The 17,342-nt window shown below is 43.1% G+C and overlaps 1 protein-coding gene across 1 annotated transcript in view; it reads right to left on the bottom strand.

The window, feature by feature from the left end:
- Positions 1–17,342, bottom strand: part of CTNNBL1 (catenin beta like 1) — a 143,840-nt gene that overhangs the window by 13,118 nt on the left and 113,380 nt on the right. The window contains exons 12-13 of the mRNA XM_010960747.3: positions 13,618–13,715; positions 11,024–11,104 (exon numbers count right to left, since the gene is read on the bottom strand). Of these exons, the coding sequence (XP_010959049.1) occupies positions 11,024–11,104; positions 13,618–13,715 (179 nt within the window). The remainder of the gene's footprint in view (positions 1–11,023; positions 11,105–13,617; positions 13,716–17,342) is intronic.

The following is a 17,342-nucleotide window of genomic DNA, read 5'->3' as shown; positions in this document are numbered from 1 at the left end:
CATGCAAAAAGCATTTGCTGCTAATACTTCACATTTCTATAATGCTGCAAAGTTTAAAGCGTTATTATATATATGGTACTTATTACCAAATTTAAAGAGAGCAGGGAAGGGATTATTAATCCCATTGTACAAATTAGAATCCAAGGCACACAGAGGTTAGGTAAGTTGCTCATAATTACATAATTACCAGTTACTAGAATATGGGCTCCCTAGGGACAGGAATCCCGTCTGATTCATTGCTGAGGTGGAAATGAATAGCATGAAGCAGAGTGTTCAGATCTGGACCCTGCTATATGCCTAGTGGCAAGGACACCTTTCTAAGCACTGATTTAGGGTAGAAAAAGAATGAAAATGGAGGTAAAGGGATACCCTGGTCTTAGTCACCGAGGAGCTGATTGTCTGGGAAAGTCACAGGGATGTGGAAAATGACCAAAAAGTAAAGGGACACAGTGCACTCAAAATTTAAAGTAATTACAAGTAGTAGGTGCTAATCAGGGTTGGTTAAGATGTTAGGGCATTGGGAAGAAGTGACTTTTGGGTAAGGTTTCAAGGCTTCTGATTGGCAGACAAAGCAGAAAGAATGCCTTAAGAATGAAGGCATTCCTGTGGTCTGAGGCCTTACGCCCTGCATACTTTCTGCTCAACACCCTCCCCCCCACCGCCCCCATACACACAGCACTAACAGGCCTGCTCTCCCTTTCTGGCCTTCTCACCTTTGCTTGTAATGTTGGTGCTCTCCCCACACTCAATCTCTATCATAATAAAGTCTAAAATGTGATATTCCTTATAAAACTTTTCCTGAGATCTTTAAAAACTTCTCAGAGTTTTCCAACTTGACATGATTTTTTTCATTTCTTAAAACCCCCAACCTTGGATTTGTACCTCTTTTATGGCACCTTCCATGGTCTGCTCTGTAAGAGTTATTCAGATGTGTACCTCTTTCCTGTGTAGGTTCTTTGAAAGAGTTGTGTTTTACTCATCTTTGTACCCTAGAAAGCACCTTGCAGGGTACTTTTTGCATAGTAGACCCTTGAAAAGCATTTGTGAAACAGGATTGGAAAAATGCAGGTAGAAGTTCAGCACTATTAATATGCTGTGGTGGGGAGGCTCAGTCAGTGCTTTGGAGGGCTAGCTGGTGGGAGGCCTGAATGCTCAACAGAGGAGTGAGATACGAGAGGCTGCAGACTACACCGTGCAGGAAAATGTCATGATGAGAATATGCAAATGCCTGTATGATGGACACACTGGCTTCAAGTGTTGAGAGGCAGGCAGGGTATACAGCTAGGAGGCCACAGTATTAGCCTTTGTGAGAAGCAGATCAGATGGGGAAGACAGGAGAAGAGCGGGGTGGAGAGACAAAAGCCTTAGAGGTTTGCAAACATGGGAACTTGGAGTGAAACACATTCATTCACGCACCTGGTGAAGATTTCCTGAACGTCTATCTATGAGCCAGGTGTTATATGATGTGCTGGGGGTAGTAAAGAGAAACAGGACAGTCTACATAATCAAGGACATTGAAGTCTAATAAGGTTAATAAATATGAACAAACGAATTTTACTTTAATGTAGCAATGGCTATTATGAAGGACCTCTCATACTGAGTGCCATGGGCCTCCAGAAGAAGGACAGACTGAGTCTGTTTTGGGGAGTCAGGAGAGTTCAAGGGAAATACAACATTTGAGCTGGATTCTGAAGGAGCCTGACAAGCTGGAAGGAACATTCTAAGCAGAGGGAAGAGCAGCACAGGTTAAAGCACAGAAAAGTCGCCTTGACCCGGGTGGGAGAGAATAAGAGCGCACATCACTGTCACCGAGAGAGAGAGGACAGAAGGAAGGGACTATTTCTTTGCTTCTTAGATCCTAGCTATCGGCAGCTCATAGTGTTTGATGGATTACTACATACTAGGCATTGTGTGAGGCAGTCTGAGTAAGAACCATTGCTACCACCATCTGTCCAGCTCGGAGGAGCAGCTAACGTTGACTGAGGGCTTATTATGTGTCAGGTACAGTGGCAAGTGCTTTCCCTAAACTGACTCCTTTACGTCTCATAAATATTGCAAAGTAGGGATTATTACCCCCATTTCAGAGGAGGAAACTGACTCAGGCAGAGCAACCTCCCCAAGGCTAGTGGGTAGCAGAACTGAGATTTAAATCCAAGTCTGCTCTTTTCATATTACAGTGTTAGTGTGGGTACAGATTTCAGAGCTGTCTGAAGAACAAAGGAAGATAGTAAGAGTGGTCGAAACGCTAAAGAATGGAGTTTAGCAAAATTAACTTTTTCCGCTTAGGTCAGAAGTGCTCCTGGTGATCCTCCCTTTTCTGCACTCTTACCACAATCTGATCTCCTTTTAACCAGACACACTGCACCTTCAAGTTTCTCTAAACATTGTCATGTAGGAAGACCAGACCCAAGAGAGCATTGCCAAACCCTATTTTTAATTCTTTCCTCAGAACTTCAAGATTCTGACAACATTCAATTCGACATTCTACTTTTAGACACACGGCCACATGATTTGAAAGTGAAATTTTCAAATGTAGATCTCAGATATGACTATAGCTCATCTCCAAGAAAGGCATCACCATCACTGCATTGAACATGCACAAAGATGAAACAGAGATTGGCTGCTAAGATGAAGTTTCTGCCCTGACAGTTTTAGAAGCATCATAGAAACCAGGATGCAGAGAAGGTGACTGCTGTCAGGATAGCACCTTATCTAGCCTGTTACAACTCTGTGGCATGGAATATTTACTGCTGAGTGGATTCAGGGAAGTCGAGCACAAAGGTATACTCCATGTTGAAAGGGAAATAAGAGAAGCAGGGTGATTTTTATTCTGATGGAAAATAAGGAAGTTTGAGTACAGTTCTTTTAGGCACATCTTCTCAAGTTTTGGTCTGTTTTAAAAAGAGGAAGGATGTCACTTTTATTAACCATCTGTCTTACTATATGTGAACAGAGTATAAACTTCTTTAAAATGGATTAATGCATGTTTGGCTCCTTTTCTGGGTTTCTAAGACACCAGATAAAATTTTGATCTTGAGATAAGGATGTGATATGGTTCTCTGGATATCCCTGTGTGAGGAAGAAGAACCAGAAATCTGAAAGAACAAAGCAAATGAGGTAAGATCCCAACTCTAATGCTAACTTACTAGTGTCTGCAGGCAAGTCATTTAACTTTTCTTGGCCTCAGCTTCTTTGCTTGGAAATAAGAAGCCTGAGCTAGATAAAGGAAGGGAAATAGGGTTCATGAGTGCCACCTCTAATCCACTGTAATGACTCTTAAAATGGGAATATGATTAATTTGATTAAGGAGAAATTCCAAAAAACTTGAGTAACCTCTTGAGTATTGTAAAGATACTGTATGCTACAAAATTTCAAAGTAAAAATCTATGTATACATTGAATTGCATTTGAAATAAGACATGAGGGTTAAGATTTAAAGGATGTCTCCCACCAATGAATTCATTCAACTCTCGCCTTTAAGAAGAGTGAAGGTGACTGTCTCTTTGTGAAGCAATGACAACTCAACATCCACATACAGCACTTTTTCCGGTTCAGAGCAGAGGATCTGCACTAACCTCACTTGCTGTACATGCCCTCGGTTGAGTATGTACAGCAAGTATCATTTGCAGATTTCACAGATGGAAAAATTGAGACAGATGTCACTGAATTTTGGATAGAGACTTGAGTAGAATATGATTTCCTAGTCCAAGACCCTTTTTCTGTCAGTTCTTTGACTCTAACAAGAGATGGGTGGCAAAAATGGAATAAAAACAACAGCAAAATTTCCTGGGTCCTCACTGTGTGCCAGGCATTCTGCTAAGCACTTTGATGGATTTCTCATTTTCCCCTAAACTCCAAGAGATAAGAACCATTACTATTTCCACTTTCAAATTAGAAACTGAGGCTTACAGAGGGGAAACCTCTGCTAAGGTCACAAAGCTCATAGTCGAGTAAGTGTTGGAGACAGGATAAAAATCCACGCAGGTCTGGCTCCAAGTCTGTGATCACTTCCACAGTTCAAAGTAGAAAAAAATCTTTGCTTTATAGACCTTTTCTGGTATTAGCATATGAGCGAATAGATGGGATTTTTTCTTTATGCTATTTCTGGGAACTACTGTAAACTAGCAGCATTAAATGTAAGGTCATCTAGCTTCCAGGTCTGTCTTTTCTTTATAAAATGAAGAAACTTAAGAAAGAGGAAGGAAGAGAATCGATAGCTAGACCAGCAAACTCTACATGCGATTTGGGAGAGTTTAAAAAAAAAAAAAAGACACTCTGAAGAGTTTTATTTTGTTCATTCCATGAGAGGGCTAGAATAAAAACCTAGATGGTAATTCAGTGAACAGCGCATTAAGTGGAACAGATTGCAATTCACAGCAGCACGGGCCTGTTTGGGGGCTGCTAAAATAAACAGATCCATCTCCAAAGATACACAAGGAGGTAGCACGTGTGGCATCAAGGTGCCATTTCTGCAGGGCTGTGTGTGTTCCGCCCCTCCCCCAGCCACATCCTCACTTTAAATGTTAATCTGTCTTCTGGAGCACTACCAAATCGCTAACTTTCAGGTGCCTCCATCTCTCTCTGCAGGCAAGTCGCAAGCCTCCAAATGAGCCTGTGGATGCCATTTCTAATCTGCCCCTGACAGACAGGTGGTGAGCTGCCCCTCGCTGATGGGAGGAGACAGTCATAAAAGAAACTGCTGTGAAGCCAAGAGGAATCCCTCTTTTCTTAATAAGAGGGGACATGACTCAGAGGCCCAGAAGGGGTCACAGTTACAGTCTGTAGTCATGGGCAGGAACTGTCCCACCATTTAGAAAAGGACAATTTCCTTCTTACTTCCAAAGCAAGGGGAGAATTTAAACCATGGGAGTGATAGGTAAGTGGAGAAGGGAGAGGCACAAATACTAGCAAAACAAAATCTTCCTTCAAGAGCTTCGAAAATAGAGCAGTCTGTTAGAGAGGAATCCTAGGGACTGCTGGTCATTTTCAGTGGGGGAAACAGAGGCTGGAGAATTAATAAAAGGGATATTTTTTTTTTGAGACTACTCAGCTAACTGATAGCAGCTCTGAAGCTCTGATAAGAACCCAAGGATATCACACCAGTTTGCCCTCAAAGGAGAAACTGACTATGTGTTAGGCCAGCCTTAACACATGAGTATGTCCCTGGTTTTTATAAACAATCTCATTAATCTTCAAAATGACCCTCTAATAAAGCTACAATGAAAAACACACACACACACACATACACACATGCATACACACACAGAGCAAAGCATTTCCCCAAAGAACAGAGTTCATGTGTGGCAGAGCTGGGATTTAACCTTGGGCTGTAAGATCCCAGGGTTCATGTTCCTTTTATGATGCCATGATGCCTTCATCATTAGCACGCCTTCAATTTCTAATTTTACTAAAAACAAACAAATAAATAAAACAACTAGATTGCCCACCTGAATTCTGACAACATATACGCCAGCCTTGAGAGAACCAGGGCTTCTGTGAAGTCAGTATGGGAGACACTGTGGACCCCACTGAGAAAGGACAGAGAGGATGAAAAAAGCAAAACGGAGTGCTTAGGCCACACTGCAGGGTAAGTGGCAGAGATGTGGGACCTGGACTCAGGCCCCGCAACTTCTCCTGCAATGGTAGAAAGGATGATTGTGACTGGGAAGGGGGCAGGGAGAGGGCAGTAGAGAAGGGTGAATGAGCAGATGGCTAAATCTGTCTCGGAAAGAAGGACACAATAGACAGGGAGAAGCACCAGCATCCCCTCCCCCACCATCTGTGGCTTCTACTGTCTGTTAGCTGCGTTCTGCCAAATTCATGGACTGAGACGTGTGGGAACCACCGGCTTAAAGAACAGCTGAGAGGAACTCTCAGCAGGATTCCCTGTTTTGAAGCTTGCCCCAGGAGCTTCCCACACTGTCCCTGGAACAGTCAACGGCAGCCTCACACGTCCACTGCCTCCACATCTCCCAATGCTTTACCACCACGCATCCCACACATCCATTCCTGGGCCTTACATCCTTTGTACAGGTCTTTAAGTGAGTTTCAAACACTAAGGAAATAGTCAAAGTCTGTTTCCGACATCTAGTCCTGTGGATACTGTTTCATTACAAGGAGTCCATCTTTCTCTTTCCAGGATAAAGCCTGGGATGATTTAACTGTGGCAAAATTAGCATGCAATTTGTAAGTCATTACGGTGCAAAGTATGTGGCGAGAACACTTTATTAAATAAATCTGCTGAGAATAATTTTCCCAGGAACTAAAAAAGGAAAACCTCTCTCCAAGGCTCTCCTCCCACTTTTAAAATCCCTACCAATACCTATGTAATTATGCCTTACTTCTGACACTCAGAAGCCTGGCATCTCTACATGCAACTAACAGAAACCAGAAGGAACCCATGAGAAGTCAGGATAGCTTCCCAACAACAGGGACCTTGGTGTTTTCTGGGCTTCGTGTTGCTTGGGGAGTCAGGTGAAATCTGCTGAGACAAGCACCCTGGGTATTTACAGATCACAGAGAACTGCTGCTCACTAGAAGAGTCTTAAGAATTACATGCCCTTTAAAAGTTCAGGTCACATCTTGTTAACCAGGAACCCCAAGGGTTTGTTCAGATACGCTGTGGCCCTGGAGTCACGTGGACACTGAATATAATGTGAATGCAGTAGGCAACTGCCAAGACGTGGAAGGCTTTGCTAGTTACCAAGTATTGCAGTAATGTGATCCAAACTGGGTGTGTATAAAATTATCAGTAAAGCTTGTAGATTGTTCTAAATAGGAGTATTTTTCTGTGTTGAATATAGCTATAGTTATGCCACAGCATCCACACAGCTATACTTAAATATTTTTGATGATTGGGCTAATAACAGAGAAAACAAAAATTAGGGTTAAAAATGACAGTTCTGACATAATGTAGAAAGCCCAGGACCCTCTGCCTTCCTTAATACCCGTGGACAAATATTAACTTTATCTCATGAGTAGTGCTCCTCCATTTACTGCATGTTAATCACTATGTAAGTCCTGAGAATATGATGAACAAGAAAGATTACAGCCCCAGAGATAGAATAAACAAACAAAATAATTACAGGTTATGAAGAAGCACTGGCAATGGGGGCACCACTTTACATACGGCGACCACTGAAAACCTCTCTGAGGGGGTGACATTTAGGCTGAGACCTGAAGGTGGAAGGAGGCACCAGAGTGAGAAGAGGCAGGACAGAGGGAGAAGCACAGGACATAAGGCGGGAAGTCAGTGCACAGTGGCAGGGGAGGAAGGGGGACAAGCAGGGAGGGCTCAGGTCACACATTGTCTTGCGCCACCAGGGAAGTAAGAGAATGCAAGCAGATGCAGAGGGTGGTGGTATAAATGGTCTTTACAGAGAAAAGCTTCTCTGGCCACCTCTACACCCCAGGACCTGTGAAAGCAGCTTTCATGTGTGTTATATCTACATCACCAAATGCCTAAATATGTAATTCCTCACACACCCACAGGTTGGGACACACATCTTAAAAACAAAACACAAGGAAGGAAGAAAACAGCTGGAGTAGTTAGGCTGTTTGTCCACAGCTGGAGAACCAGAAGAAGCCTGGCTCTAAAGCCCATGTTCCCCCCTCACACCCTCTGCTCCTGAAATGTAACATCATTCATCCCAAAACTCAACTTGGCTCCCCACTGCCCCTCCTTTGCTCTCGCTCCTCTCTAGTTTGAAATGTCCTAAAAGTCTTTTCCTTTTAAGGTTCAGCTCAAATCCTGTCTCATCCACAAAACTGTTACAGGAAACTCGAGGAGCAGACGGCTTCCCCCGCCCCTCGGACTCCTCCGGCCCCCGCAGCAGCAGCAGCAGCAGCAGGAGCTCCTGCGGCCCACGCTTCTGCTGGCACTTCCACCCGTGCTCACCCCCTGCTGTGTCCCGCACGGAGCAGGTGCCTGTGAGAGACATCTGCCAAATGACTGGACTTTCTCCAGTGAATCTTGGTCAACTGCAAACCACGGACACTTGTACTGTGCCCACGGGAGTCACCTGTACTGTGCCCACGGAAGTCTGAAGTTTGTAGGGAAGATGGTGGCTGTGAGACACTAAAAAACGTCAATATCTGACCCTGTTATTTAAGGTTTTGTTGTTGCAGACTTGGCAAAGTATATGAGGTATTTAGTCATTACTGATCTGACAGTCAATGTCATCAAATGCCTGAGAAATAAGCATTCAATTCAAGTCAACAAATATTTGCTGAGTTCCCAATGGGTGTTGGACACCCAAGTTTAATGGAGGTTGGATAAGGTGACGTGACAAATTGTTTATGACTTAGGAGAGAAGACTGCATAAAGGAGAGACAAAAAAGAGATGGTTTTGTTCCAAGTCACTTCAGGCCTGTGAGGCGGCTTCATCTGGCAGGGCGGAGCCTGCATGCTGGCATGGAGCACCGCTCACAAATGCATCCCTCACTCCCACCCCGCCCTGACTCTCTGAGCAACACTGAGGCTGCTGAGCACTAACGGCCTTGGAATGTTTGCCAGTGCCCAGCAAAACGGCCTTGGCATCAAGGAGACAGGTGTTTGTCAGGGCACGGCAGGGGCCCTGCGCCTGTGGCACACGGAGGCACCGTGAAAGCTGGGGAGAGTGGCTGCAGAGATTTCTCTCGTCAGTCCTAATCAGTTTCACACCCTCTTCAATGCTGATAATAGATAATATTGTGGGAAGCAGGCCAGGTTTCCTAATGGCTACACAAAGCTGCTTCCTGACCCCAACAGCTTATTCTGGTCTCCCTCAAACAAAACAAAGCAACCCCCCAAAACAAAGCCTATTTCAGCTTCACCTCAAACGAAGCACCTGATGGTGCCAATGCCCTGGTCTGCTAAGACAACTCCTGGGACATCTGGCAAGGAGGATGCTCTCAGAAAAAGGACTGCCTGGCTTAAAAGTTACAGAAGAATTCCTAAGGAAGCTAGGAAGAGCTAGTTACAGCAGCAGCTTTTACTTACTGAGCAAGGTATTTCACATACTTAGAGCTCAGTCTTCTAACAGCACTGAAAGAGAGGTGTCATTTCCATTATACCAAAGCTCAGAGAGGTCAACTCATTTGTCCAAGGTCTCAGAGCTAGGAAGTGGCAGAGTTCAAATTCAAATCCAGGCTTATCCGACCCCTACCTCCCGCGCACCTTTTCTACCTGGCTGCCGCTGCTCTACACAAAAGACAGTTGCTGACCAACCTCTCACTGCGCTTTTAATCCATTCCATTTTCAAAAAATGGCAGAGTTACCAAAGTGCGTTCATCCGAACCTCAGGGAAAACGTCAAGCTGAGGGGATTTGAGAAATTGACTTTGGACTTTGCTGATAACCACGTTATAGCTAAGAGACTGGAGCTACCTGAGGCACGGTGACAAGGCATGGCTGGGCAGTGATTTAGAGGTGGTGCCTGCACTAAAATTCTAGTTTCTCTGACTCCAGATGCTTCCTCTACCACCCCTGAAAAGCTTCTTCAGCAGGTAACATGGGGGATTCTGTCAGAGCTGGAGTTCTAATTGTCTCATGGCTGTTTCCCAATGAAAGTCTAGGGAAAGTTCAATTTGTTTCTAATTATCATTCAGACAAAGAGAAAGAATATATTACTCTGGCATTTTAACAATCACTAAGTGTCCACCATGTACAAGTTACCATAAAGAGAAGAAAAGATGAAAAAGGAAAGTTTAATCAAACAATAAAATAAAGAGGGTGAAGTGTGTGGAATGAAAGGACTGTGTGTGGAACATGCTAGTATCTGAAGTCCAGCCTCAGAATTTAGAGCCTGCCATTTACCTTGTAGTATCACCATATAAAAGAAGAAAGTCCCAGTCAATCAATTCAATCAATCAACAAACATCTGAGGACTCACTAGGTTTAGGGAGCACAGGGAAATCACAAGAGTGATAAACATGGTCACCCCTCTACTGGTATTCATAAATGGAGGTTTATTTTGGGAAAGGGGATGGATGGATGAGACGAGGTGAAGAGAAACAGGGCACAGACAACAAGGTCACTGTCTTCCCCCCAAGCTCTAGTCTCTCACCCTGGCCTGAGGCCTGAGGGAAGATGCTAGAGTAACTCCCATACACACAGCTCTTGCGCACGGCTCGACTGCCCCATCACTGATGGGAGGGGGTGCTGGAACGGGCTCTCCCACCAGGGAGGTTCAAAAGCGAAAAGAAGGTGATACAGCAAAACAAGATCACAAGGAAAATGAGTCTACTACAGACTCTGAAAAAAGCAAGAAAAGGATCATTTTGCAGTGTGACCAAAGATTGAGGAATGTCTTGTAGGGAAGAGAATACATATCGGACATTAACCAACAGACACGAAAATCTGCCCTGATTAAAGAGACAGATGAGAAAGCTACACAGGCCAGAGATGGCAGAGGGCAAAACAGAAGCAGGTGAAAAATACAGGAGGAAGGATAACCCCCTAGGTAAGCAAGGCTCCGCAAGAAAAAACATCTAGCAGGTTTCATTTCCCTCAGCAACGGTCAGCACAAGACAATGCGGGTCAGTCACTTTGAAACTGGTGTGCAGGCTTTGCCACAATGCACTCAGCGTCTCTTCTCGAGGTCTCCAAGTGTCACCTGGATTCAGTGACTCCCAGTGCCCTTGTAGCTCTTATCCCCGTAACCACCGTTCCTGCCAGTGCTTCCCTAGGACTACAGAAGCCAGCCAGACACACTCTGCCAACACACTACCAAGTCACAGCACTGTACTGTGGTCAGATTTTCGAAGAGAAGCTCTCATCAAGGGTACTTGTGCTATCACTCAGTCTCCCGGTGAGACCTGGATCAATCGTACAATCCATCCTCCTAAGGGACTTCACACCCATTAGAAGAGCAGTTATAACCACTGGCAGACTGTCAACTGTTCTGCTCTTCCAGTATGTTAGGTGGCACACAAAGGTGGAGGGCACCCCTGCTCTTGTCTGTCCTGTGGGAAGATAGAAGGTGCACAAGGGACCAAAATGGAGTGCGAAGCAATAGTTGGCAAAAGATAGGCAGGGATACATACATGTTTCTCTCCTTCAATCTTCTTGTCGGCCACCTGCATTGCATCCAGATATTTAAAATGCAATTCCATCAACCTGTCGACCTGAAAGAGAGAGATTTCACAGGCGTGAGTGAAAAGGAAAGAGAATATCAAGGCAAGAGAAGAGCAGAGCTCCTATTCATCTCCCTGTCACCCCTCACAAAGCAAGAGCCGCTCTACCACTTCTTGCCCTGGATCTGAGCTTTGCTTAGGAACACGTAGGAAGGGATCAAAGGGCTGGGGCAGAACAAAGCAAACACTTGGCATGGAGGCAGTTTGAACACAGACCCATTTCCAAAGGACACTACGCATTCCCAGCCCTTCCAGGATTCCCATGAATTCAAGTTGTTAAAAACAAACAAATAAATAAAAATTCAAGTCCCTTCTTACAAAGAGAAGGAGCCTGAAGTTACATACTTGATATTCACTTAGAACTTTACAGAAATTTCTTTTTCCAAACTGAAACCTTTCATGTTCAGATTCTGCCCCAGAGCTGATCTTTTTTTAAAAAGGTCTGAGTAAAATCTTTTTCGTTGCTTTTGAGTCAGAAGAGAGTGCAAGAAAAACTCCTTCAGCAAGTTAAAAAAAGGCCTTGACTTTTGCTTAGCAATAACCTAAAAATCAGTTTTAAACTTCAAACGTGGCCTGAGGAACAACTCAGCAGGTTTGAAAAAGTTCCATTTATTCCCCCCTAAGATTTCCAAAAGATTGAAAGAACACTATCTCTTTTACCAGGCTGGCACCACCATGGAACTTGGCAACCCTGGTATTTCCCCAGGAGCTGATGCTGATTAACAGCAGACGTTGCTTCAACCTGGCATCAGACAGTCCAGGAAGGCTGTGCCCAAATCTTCCCTGGGTAACAATGACGACCCTAAGATTTTATATACTTCAGTTTACAAAGTATTCTCATAGCCATTATTTTTTCTAAACTTTAGAAAAACTTGATAAGGTAGGCAGGGAAGATAGACAGCAATCCTAATTTTAAAGATGAGGAAACTGAAGAACAGACATTAGATGATGTCACCAGGGTGACAAGATTGCTAAGATGTTCTGTCTCCTAACCTGATGGCCTCTCTCTCACTTTTTTTAAACAATTGAATTTATTCATGTTAATCACATGGGAGCAATTGGTTTCACTGCATGTTAAGAATTTCTAAAGCACTGACTTGGTCTTTTCCTCCTCATCTTAATGATCCTACAGAGATGGTTTCAAAATATTTGGGGTCAAGAATGTCTTCGAAAAGAAAAAAATAAAAATAAAAAAACCAAAAATCAAAAAACAAACAAAAAGAATGTCTTTGAAAAGCTCATTACAGTTTTGTACCCTTGTCTCCTCCCCTCATAAAAGTACATACACATAGACAAAATATATAATATTTTAGGTTCCTTATGGACACCTAACATCAGCACATGGAACTCAGGACGAGATTCTTTGGCTTTTAAGATAGATGTCTATCTGCTCACACTCCTTTCAAACTCTTTAACCTGATGGCCTCTTCACCATGGTATATTATAGTGAGGGTAGAAAAAATGGTTACAGGTAGGCTCAAAGAGATAGTCTTAAATGTCTCTCCAAAGTAGGAAAAAATTTCAGCCTCACCTTGGACAAGGGAAGGAAAGAAATTATTTTAAGTTAAAAAGGGGGCTTTGGTTCTTAATTTTATTCATCTGAACTATCTACTTATGTTTAGTGTGATAAAATACATGGGTTTTCTGGACTCAGGCAGCCTGGGTTCAAATCCTAGCTCTGCTTCTTGTTACTGGTATGACCTTGGGCAAGTCACAGAATGTCTCTTAGCTTCAATTTCCTTATCCGTAAACGTGAGTAATACTGTAGTACCCAATCCACGGTAGTCATTCAATAAATCGTAGTTCTTATTACTGTTAAAAAATCCTATGGTTTGGCAATTCTACCTAATAAAACTGAAAAGTGAAAAAAAAAAAACTTATGGTTTGGTACTGTAGAAAACAACGCAAAATATCTATCTAATCTCATTTACACGATCATTTCCATGTTCTGTAGCCCATCTAGGGCAGGCTCTACCGTTTTCTATCATCATGTCATTTTCATCATCACTACCATCAACACCACCTAGTAAGACTTCACTTAATCTTCCTCTCATTGACTCTTCAACATGGGTATTAACATCTCCATTTTAAAGCCAGGGAAAGTAAGGCTCGGAGTGGCACACATCTTGAAAGTAGCAAAACCAGGTTCAAATCCAGACATGTGAATCCAAAGCCTATGCTCTCATTCATTTGTAAGGCTGTGCAAGCTCCCTCTCCCCCAACCACAATCCTATCATAATCCACTCTCATTGGGTCTAAAAATCCCCCTAAAGTGCTAGTTGATACCAACCTGAGGTTTTACTACTTCCAGGGGAATGCATTTGAAGACGAGAGACAGAATAACCAGAGAAACCTCTGAGAGCCAAAGCAACGGGGCCCAGATGCTGGAGTAGATATTTTAGGACAGGAACTCTCAACCCAGCACCCCTCAGATCACATCTTAGATAGAGTCCTTCTATCCTCGCTGGTCCTGGTCCCATCTTTACAGTCCAACAAGCACCTACCTTCTCACTGTCATTTTCAGTGAATTTATTCAGAAGCCGAGTTCGCTGCTGCCCTCTCAGGTTCCGCAGGAGGGAAGCCAGGATCGAACAGACATGCTCTGGGTTGGGAAGGAGAAAAGAGAACACGCTGTGATCAGAGCAGTGATTATTACCTCTCTTCAAGCCTGGTCTGGTTCTATTGAAGGAGGAATAAGCAGGCCTTCCCTGACTGCTGCTATTGATCAATAAGACAAGAACCTAAACTGCCAATGGAACACTGAACTGACTTTCACATCGGGCACAAGAAACATATTCAAAAGGGATGATATCCTCAAGGACAACTTGAGCGAGTGAACTGAAACTTAGAATTTCTATTCTGCCTGGAATTAATTGATTTTCATTGTCCACAACAGCACCTCAAACAAATCCCCCCATTTACAGAAATAACCTGTGAATAGGGTATGAATACTAGCCATACACGTGCATAATGAACAAATCAGACATTTCTATCATACTCTCAAATTACCTTATAACCTTCCCAAGTAAGTATTCCAGAATTAAGTAAGAAATATGATGAGGTCCCAGTGCTAGCACTTACATTCTGGTGCAGCTAGAACCCCTTCAAGTTTAAAAGCAGCTGATCAGTAAGTACTTCAAAATGATAACAATGTTTTTTAAGTTCACATAACCTGTGGGCTTCTATTACGAGATACTATTTTTTCTGCCCAGAAAAGAAGAGAGTAATTGAAGGGTTTACTACAGGTTTCAGCTGTAAAGAGATTCTTTTCTTTAAAAAGAATTTTTAAAAATCAAGAATAATGACCTTGAAAAGGAGATGGCAGAAGTCTACCCAAGGAGAAATGGCAGAGTAAAGTTTATTTTGAAATAAGATGCCCAGAGCATGGGCAACAAATATTCTATTTGAAAACTGACTGAAGAACATCGCCATATGCCAAAGTTCCCTTGAAGTCTCAAAAAAGTCACTTGACTGTTAAAGCCACAAATAAGCATTCTTATGGTAGCACAGATATAATTTTGTATTTGTTTTTCTCCTCACTTATATCAGAAGCATTTCCCCCCACTTCATTTCTCTAATCTCTTAATGCTAGAGCTATTCCGCCCTTAGACTTCTATTTTCTATCTTCCATCACCTCCCTGGGGACCTCATCTAGTCCCACAGCTTTAAAAACCACTTACACATGCTGACAACTCTCAAACGTGTGTCTATAGGCCAGTCCTATTCTCTGAACATGGATTCATGCATTCATCTGTCTATCTGCTCTCTCCACTTGGTTGTCTAACAGGTCCTTTAAACTCCACAAGTCCAAAACCAAGCTCCTAACCTTCCTTCTCAAACCTGTTCCCCACCATCTTTTCCACTGAGTTAATGGCAACCAGGTTTTCCAGATTCTCAAGCCAAAAACAGTGGTGGTATCCTTGATTCTCATCTTTCTCACATGTCCCACAGAAGACTTCTCAGCTTTAAATTACATTCAGAATTCTATCTCCTCTTACTACTGTCCCCACTGCCATTACTCTGGTCCACATCACCATCATCTCTTGCTTGGAATACTCAACAGCCTACTGTGGGTCTCTCCATTTTCACCCTTGCATCCTCTGGCCTAATCTCCATAGAGCAGCCAGAAAACCTAAGTCAGGTCCTGTCATTCCTCTGGGTAAAACCCTCCAATGACTCCTCAACTCAGACTAAGTGCCATTTCTAACGTCAGGCAGGCTCCTGCACTGGGGACTCTGTCCTTGCTCTTTCCCCTGCCTGAAATGCCCCTCACCAGAGTATATGCACGGCTCAGTCTTCAAATCTAGTTTTACTCAACTGTCATCTCAGTAAGGATTTTCCTCAACCACCCTGTTTAAAAATGCAATGCCCGAATACCACCAAGTCTTATCTGCTTTATTTTACTCTTCAGCATGCATTATCTTCTCAAATACTGTATAATTTACTTATATGTTTTGTTCACTGTCTCCCTTCAATTAGAAAAAAGCTTCTTGAAGGCAGGAATTTTACTCTGCTTTGTTCATTGGTATATCCCTGGTCCCACAATGCCTGGCATATACTCGGTGTTTTGGAAATACTTGATGAATGAATGGGAAGAAAACAGGCTCTCAATACAACTTTTGGGTGGTGGGGCATGGGGTGGGGCAGGACAAACAAACCACTCTTGAATTCTAGGTATTTTTCAAATACCTCTGAATAGCTTTCACCTTTTAGTATATAATGCCTATCCTAGGTTCAGCATCTTTGCATTGGTAGTATGCTCTCCAACTATCAGTTACCAAATGGTCCTTAAAGATATTTTGCATTTGGGAGTAAGTAGATGGCTTTTTCTTAGGGAGCCATCAGTTTCAATAAAATATCTCTAATCAGTAGATACAATTTTTTAAGTACAAAGTTTTTCTTAAAATATGCTATGGACAGAGATATTATTTACCCTCCAAAGACCCCAGGTTCACCTCAATATCCTTCTTTTAACTTTTGTTGTGAAGCTGGGATTGAGGTGGTATAACCTCCATCCTGAACAAAAGGAAGGGGCAGGGAGCAGGAGCAGGATGAGATGAAGGTACAAAGTGGAGAGTGGCCAGAACAGGACCTATCTTCACAGGAAGGCAAAACACATCATGAACCCAGGGTAAGGACAGTGAATCAAGACAGCTCAGCCCAGGGTGAGAAAGTAGAGTAAGCAAGGGACGTCTTTGGAGGCTCATGTCAGGCAAAGTCCTGTGACCTCTGTGTATGTCCAGGAGAGAAGATCAGAGGAAGGAAGAGCGGGAGACATAATCAGTTCTGTAATCTTGGGCCAAGCCACTGGATGTGGCTCTGATCTCTTCAGCTGGTGAACAATGTGGGACAGGCCATAATAAATGCAGTGAATTTTAACAAGCTTAGTTCTGAAACTTTGAAATTACTCTGCATGACAACTGGCAACAGCCTCCATGTATATATATGACAATCTGACAACCACAGAGGAAGGAAAAAAAATCAGCCAGAGAGTTCTCATAGATTATCTGGGCCAAATCTCTTATTGTATAGATGGAAAAATCAAGGCCCAGAAAGTGTCTTGTCCACACAGCTAATTAGTGAAAGAAGTAGAACTCAAACTTCAGATTACTCACTCAGTCATTTACTGACTATTTATCTCTGTGCCTGGCAAGCACTTGGTGATCAGGGCCCCCAAACAACATAGTATCCCTAACCTTAAGGAGCTCCTTGTTTAGTGGGGACAACAAAACAATCATCACAGTGCAGTGTGACAAGTTCCATCACTGAGGTAGGCAGAGGGGGTCTGGGGAGCACAGAGGAGGCACAGCAGACCTATAAGAATACCCACTGGTGGTAACAAATAATTGAAAATCTTAAAACAAAACGTAACAGTCATAGCTGACAATTAGGTAGAGAAGAGAGAGCATTCCAGGCAGAAGGAACAATACATGTAAAGGCCAGTTTGGATGGAGTGTCACATACACATGGGAGAGGAGAGGTCAGTCGGGTGTGGAAAGGCTGCATCATAGAGAAAAGTTGACAAGGATCCATCGATGAATTTTAAGCTTGAGAGGGACAAGATTAGACATGAGTTTAGACTAATCCTTGGCAGCTGGATTCCTTTAGAGATCAGTATCAGGAAAATACTTCTCTTTCTTGATGAATTTTTTGTGCTTTTTATCTGGGTTCCTTCTTTGCCTTGGCTACAAGGAAGCTCAAAGATGAGTTTACGCTCAATCAGAGGAAG

Source organism: Camelus bactrianus, chromosome 19 (assembly GCF_048773025.1).
Source record: "Camelus bactrianus isolate YW-2024 breed Bactrian camel chromosome 19, ASM4877302v1, whole genome shotgun sequence".
Taxonomy (NCBI): domain Eukaryota; kingdom Metazoa; phylum Chordata; class Mammalia; order Artiodactyla; family Camelidae; genus Camelus; species Camelus bactrianus.
The sequence above is the reverse complement of the archived record's forward strand: the minus strand, read 5'-3'. Positions and strand labels throughout refer to the sequence as shown.